The 6,520-nt window shown below is 39.4% G+C and overlaps 2 protein-coding genes across 2 annotated transcripts in view; one reads left to right on the top strand and one right to left on the bottom strand.

Moving 5' to 3' along the window:
* The first annotated feature begins 472 nt into the window (after positions 1-472).
* Positions 473-3,972, top strand: mtg1 (mitochondrial ribosome-associated GTPase 1). The gene is made up of 11 exons (XM_061690302.1): positions 473-693; positions 793-857; positions 936-1,040; positions 1,963-2,049; positions 2,150-2,206; positions 2,394-2,484; positions 2,550-2,611; positions 2,686-2,782; positions 3,146-3,227; positions 3,315-3,427; positions 3,857-3,972. The coding sequence occupies exons 1-11, from the start codon at positions 591-593 to the stop codon at positions 3,952-3,954; spliced, it is 960 nt and encodes a 319-aa protein (XP_061546286.1). The 5' UTR covers positions 473-590; the 3' UTR covers positions 3,955-3,972.
* A 119-nt stretch (positions 3,973-4,091) lies between these two features.
* The window catches only part of sprn (shadow of prion protein), a 2,879-nt gene continuing 450 nt past the window's right edge, over positions 4,092-6,520 (bottom strand). The window contains exon 2 of the mRNA XM_061690497.1: positions 4,092-5,719. Coding sequence (XP_061546481.1) covers positions 5,267-5,719 — 453 coding nt within the window. The 3' untranslated portion in view covers positions 4,092-5,266. The remainder of the gene's footprint in view (positions 5,720-6,520) is intronic.

Here is a 6,520-nt window from a genome sequence, read left to right on the forward strand (position 1 = left end):
TTCACAAATCTATCTAAATCTATTTTAGTGAGCACTTTGCTGAGATAGCCCATCCACATCACAGCTGCGGCATGTTAACATGCAGATTAGACAGCATAATTGTTGCATAGGCTGCCCACTATAAAATGTGCAGTTTTACTGTATTCGGTTCATGAAAATGGGAGCAGAAACAAGAGTGCTGTTTTAATATTTTTGTTCAGTATATGCTGATGTATCAGTGGGCCATTTCTCCGTTTGGCTTCAGTTAAGGCAATATTTCCATTATAATCATCTGATTTCCACCAGATCCCAGCAAATATTGTTAAGTAAAATAAAGTAGTTATAATTTAATTGTGGTACAGTTTTACTATAGTTATTTCTGCTTTCAAATTGCCATTCCTTTAATATTATGTATGGGCAGTTATACACACACGGCTCACCTCAAACGAGGAAGAGCGGAACCAAGAAATATGTTTATAGTTCTGAGTCGGCGTGTAAACAGTGATGCGCATGATGACAATGGTGGTGGTGGTTGTTTTTAAATCGTTGAGTAGGACAATTTACGACTAAGATACAGATGTGACATTAAGTCTCACATATTTATCGAGGCTATGAAACTGTACCGATCACTCTGCGATGTCGCCAAATTTCGAAGCACGTTCGACTTTGGAGGACGGGAAGTGGCTCACTGGTTCCCTGGACACATGGCGAAAGGTGACTTCAAGACCAGTAATTGCTATCAAATAACAAATAAATGTATTATACTCTAAACGCGAGTTTGTTGTGAGCTGGTTTGTTTGTGACTGCGGGCAGGGCTGAAGCAGATGAGAGCCAGTCTGAAGAGTGTGGACTGCATCATAGAAATACACGACGCGAGAATATCCTTTCTGATGAAGATGCTGGTTAATTGCTCGTGTCTCATACTGTTGTTACCAAACATCTTTAACATGAATTACATCCCCTTCTCTGGCAGAAACCCTGTGTTTCAGGAGACCCTGGACGTTAAACCACATCTGCTCGTTCTTAACAAGATGGACCTGGCTGATCTGTCAAACAAACAGGTGCTGAATGTATTTTTACAACTTTTACAATTTTTTTTTAAGCAGATATATTCATACCGTCTCCATAGTGAACTCGCCTCTGTTGTCACCCAATCGAAGTTCATCATCAAAAGTGTTGTCATCCGTAAAGTATCTTCACGCGGTTGACATGCATGGCTCCTACCTGAGAGGTCAGGTTGGTGAAGTGGTATCAGTGTCATAGTAACGAAGAATTTTTACGAGTATAGATGTACGGTAACTGAATGGATCCAATATTGATATCGGTTATCAATGCATCCTTAGTCGTAAACCGTTTCAAATGAAATAAAGTGTGGACTCTTACCGCTTGTCGTAAATAATTTTAAAGATAATCTTAGACACCTCACACCCCCTATCTGTCTGATTCCATGAAGGTTCCATGAATTCAAACAGGTGTGGTTGCATTCATGGAACCTTAAAAAAAAAATCATCTGTATTGTCTGCGTTATGAAAGAAATTTAGAAATTGCTTTGTTGTATTTATAACTGTGTGCAGCACAGATGCATCTCAATAAAGTAGAATATTAAGGAAAACTTAATTTATTTCTGCAGTTTAATTCAAAAAGTTAAACTCATATATTATTTGATTCACTAGACATAGTGAAATTTGTCAATTTTGATGATTATAACTTACAGATGAAACCCAACATTTACCACCTCAATACATTTAAATTTTACATGAAAAACAATCAAAAATTATTCTTATTATAGAAATTTGGTAGGAAATAGGGCTTCTGAAAAGTGTGTGTCCGTGTGTGTGTGTGTGTGTTTAGCGAATCTGTATCATGAGTTACACTTGTGGAAGTGAACTTGTAAAATAAATGTTTTTTTTTTTTTTTTCTATTTGGGATGCACTTGTGTGTGCTTTCATTTAAAGATGTAATTTGTCCTTTTCCCCCCTGCAGAGGATCTTGAAGGAGCTTGATAGAAATGGAGTGAACAATGTTCTGTTCACTAACTGTCTGAAGCAGCGGGACGAAAATGTCACCAAGGTATGCGTCATCTTCCCCTGAATGCCCAATCAATTTTATTACTGGACTTGATTAATACCGTGTTGATTAAAAGCCATTGTGCTCATTCTTTTTCGTGCAGTTGGTGCCGACTGTGTTGGAGATGATGGCAAACTCGCAACGCTTTAACAGAGAAGAGGTGCACACAGTGTAAAATGTAGACATAATAACCAAAGACACAAACAATACGCATCACAGTGAGGATGCTGAATTTAAACTGTCACATTTTCTGATAATAAACACTATAACACTAGTTAACCATGCTGCTGCGATCCTATAGTATGCATAATATTCTGATAACCACATTTACATGTAAATTTTTCCAGAATCATAATTATTGCCTGATGGTGATTGGAGTGCCCAATGTGGGAAAATCGTCACTTATCAACTCACTAAGAAGGACAAATTTGAAAAAAGGTACAGTATAGCAGATATTGAACAGTTTTTATTCCTGAGTAACACAAATGAAATGTCTCGTTCAGGCCGTGCGTCTCGAGTAGGTGGCGAGCCTGGCATAACTCGAGCTGTCCTCACTCGGATTCAGGTCAGTGAAGTGTATTTTTTTTTTCCATGTCTATATATCTGTTCATTGTAAACAATGTTATCTATCATTCTCAGGTTTGTGAACGCCCCATTATGTACCTGTTGGACACACCAGGAGTCTTGCCTCCGAAGATAGAGAGTGTTGAAACGGGTATGAAGCTGGCGTTATGTGGTGAGCAGGCTTAACTTTTTGTTTTTGTTTTTTTTTGTAAATCTGTCCTGTTCCGCTGCATGAATCTGTATGCCTTTGTGCTGGAACAGTTTTCCTGTGCAACCCCTGTGCTGAGAGATCTAATTTCACTTCCCCCCCCCCCCCCCCCCCCCCATTTCATTTTTACAAAAATTATGTCTTTCCTACAAATGTTAAGCTTTGTACATCGCGATCTCTGCCAATCAGAACTATTAAAATCTTCCATTTCCGTGTGCCGTGAGATATTTTTTTTATGTAAAATATGTGCCTTGGTTCAATCAATGTTGGGAAACTGTGCTTTAATTTAACTGTGTTGGAAAAACTGCTTCTGTCATGTCTCTCCAGGAACTATCCTGGACCATTTAGTGGGTGAGGATATCATCGCTGACTACTTGCTCTATTCTCTGAACCGCCTTGAGAAGTTCAGGTATAATTTTTAATATGAGTTGACATCACATGATCAGTGTTGACATTTTACATCTCTTTTGGTCTGTTCCGTTGCGTTTGTGTTCAGTTACGTGGAAAAATACAACCTGCCAGAGCCTACCGACAACATCCAACATGTCCTGAAACGCATCGCTGTGAAGCTAAGGAAGACTCAGCGTGTTAAAGCCATCACTGGTGTTGGTAAGAAAGATAATACTGTATATATATATATATACATATATATATATATATATATATATTAAAAAAGAGAGAGAGATTTTTCAAATTTTCCCAAATTGCTTTTGTGAGGACATACAGTATCTCATAAAACAACTGTAATTAGCCCAATATATTTATAGTGTCACAGTTATTTGGGGTGGCCAATAAACAGGAGATGCATGAATGAATGCTGGATTATTTTTTCATTAAATGTATACTCTGCCATCATATTTTAAGTAACATTTGTAACTGTATTGTAAATACCTTTTGAAAGCACCATGTTCACATCCACTGTGTTCACTGTGCTATGCTGAGGTGTATAAAGTAACTGCAGAGTATTTACAGTGCAGACTTGTGTCAATATTAATATCTTAAAATGAACCACATGAAACAATATTTACTCTCCTTTAGGCAATGTTACCATCACTGTTCCCAACTACCCTGCAGCAGCGTACGATTTCATCCGAGCCTTTAGGAAAGGAGAGCTAGGACAAGTGATTCTGGACTAAAGGACACATTTTAATGGATGCCCCTGTACATTTATACATTGTACATAAAAATAATTTTTTGAAAAAAAGATTTGAATGTGTCTTGCTTTTAGAATGAAAAAGGCAGAAGTCTTAAGAGTTGTTTTAAACTTGTTTATTTGCATTGAAACAGATAACAAAGGTATTGCTGTATGTACAGTACACAAGTGCTGTATAGATAAGGAACAGTCTTCTGCTCCTAACAAGAGGAAGAAGCTTTGAGGATACATCACAACCTACTTCAGCAGCACCATATCTTTACACCTGATTCACAAATATATTAAATTTCCTCAAATAGTGGCTGTCCCTCTAATATGATGCCATGCCCCAATTGGTTAACCGTAAACGACAAATAAAGGCCTCCTTTCAAAAAAAAAAAAAAAAAAGAGTATCTCGTTTCTTATCAGGAAAATGGGTCATAATTGTAGTGACCTCAGTTGAAAGACTTTGAAATCTGAACTCAGTTGTTAACAGCAGCACCTGCTGAGTCACGGAAAAAAAGTCTCAGATGAATTAAAATGTGTAATCTTTGCACATGATGCATGGGCATTGTAATAAAAGATGATCTTACACACCTCATCTCCAGTTGAGTAAATCGACACCCCTTGGCATTAATTAGAGAAAATTAATTAAGAGTATTCGTGATGTTAAAATGGAAGTTTTTTGTAGGTTTGGGACACTCGTGATGTTAAAATGGAAGTTTTTTGTAGGTTTGGGACACTAATGTTTATGAATCAGCAGCTTATAAAGAAACCAAAGTATTCTAAGTACATATATTGTACTGTGTAGGGATAACTTCATTGTTATTTGTTAGGCTAATAGCATAAATGCCTGAGTCACTTGTAACGTTGTGTCACCATATCGGTAAGAAAATACCAATGTGCTAGAAATTGTATTTTTTCTCATGTTTGTCATCTCAGTCATCCAGGTTATGGTAATGCACAATGGTTAAAATGAGGCAATTAGACTTTTGCTGAAGTTTTTTTCCCCCCTCATTTTCTGAAAATGTTCAAAAATGACTTGGGCAATGATGCTATTAAGATAAAGAAATGCATATTCATTTTGTCTTTTTTTTTTAAAATAAATAAATAAATTTGGGGACCGGTTTGGTGCACACACACACAAGCTGGTGTTGGAGGAGTGAACATTTGTGCTCCAGTTCGTGCGTTGAAGTGTTAGTAAACAGTGCAGTGTTTGCCTTTTGGTCATACCGTCTCTTCCCGTCAGTCTTTCCAGTTGCTTCCAGCCTGTCTTGTATTAGTCAGGTCCAGTGCAGTTCTCCTTAAAAGCTCATCTACAGCATGGAGTCCCACAAGAGTGAATATTTGGTGGAGAGTGTCGCCATGGTGATGTAGAACATTTGACAGAAGGATGCTCCCGCTGTGGATCCAGATATATGGGCATCAAAGTAACCGGTCCTGTTGTAATAATCCAGCTCCTCCTCGGAGTCGGCGTTGCTGCGGCGGTAAGCGGACGCGTACCATTTATCCGCCGTCAGGGCCACCGCAGCTCCCGCGGCCGCAGCGGCGGCCACCCGCACCGGGGACGTCCGGCCCGCCGCCCTGAAGCGAGAGCGCGGGCCGCCGTAGCTGCCCGCCCTGCGGTAAGAGCCGGCCGTGGTGCTGCGAGCGGGGGAGCCTCTGGACGAGCCCCGGGACCCCCCGCGTCCCCCTTTGCACAGCGCAGGCTCGCACAGGGAGGCGGAGAGCAGGAGGAACATCCAGCAGGTTGCGAGCACCTGGTTCATCTGCGCAGGATGACAACCGCAGAAGGAAATTACTATGATGTAATGCCAACCTTTTCGAAAATGAGGTACTACTGATTACATACGTCTGAATAACAGATGTGCTCAAATTACCTTTAACCATATGTTACTATTAATAATCAGTGATATTTATCTATGTAAGGACACTAATCATGTCCATGATTTCTCACATTACCAACAATGTATTAAAAAGGTAGGAAACGGATGAGTATGAATATCCAACACTTTATTTCTGTCAATCTCTGCAGATGCTCTCCACAAAGGCAAATTGCTGGGGGGGGGGAACTGAAATGCAAATCCAGAGCCCCAAAACTGTGAGGCAGACATGCTAACCACTGACCTGACATGCTACCCTGGGTTAAATATATTATCGTAACATACTATTAATGTTTGAAGAGGAGTATTGAAAGTGACTTGAGATAACGTTTGTTGCTAATTGGCTCAATGACTACAACTTAAAGGTGACCACAATGCAAAGGCCAATTAATTCAAGCTGGTTAACACATCACAGCAGATCATAAAAATCCCTTATCATACCACCCTAGATACTATGAGAGGGATGACATTAACGAAATGCGATCGGATGCCCGGGAAGCGCTATGATCCTCATTATTGACACATCACCGCTTTTCACGTTAACCAAACAAGTCCATTATTTTGGAAATGACAGTTATCTCGAGATAGTAAAATATTTATGGTTTAATTTACAGAAGAACATTGACGTGAGCCATTCTCAGTCAGCATTCTCAAACTAGCAAATATTTTGATGCTGTTGAGAGCAGT

The sequence above is a fragment of the Phycodurus eques genome, chromosome 11, assembly GCF_024500275.1.
Source record: "Phycodurus eques isolate BA_2022a chromosome 11, UOR_Pequ_1.1, whole genome shotgun sequence".
NCBI classification, from domain to species: Eukaryota; Metazoa; Chordata; class Actinopteri; order Syngnathiformes; family Syngnathidae; genus Phycodurus; species Phycodurus eques.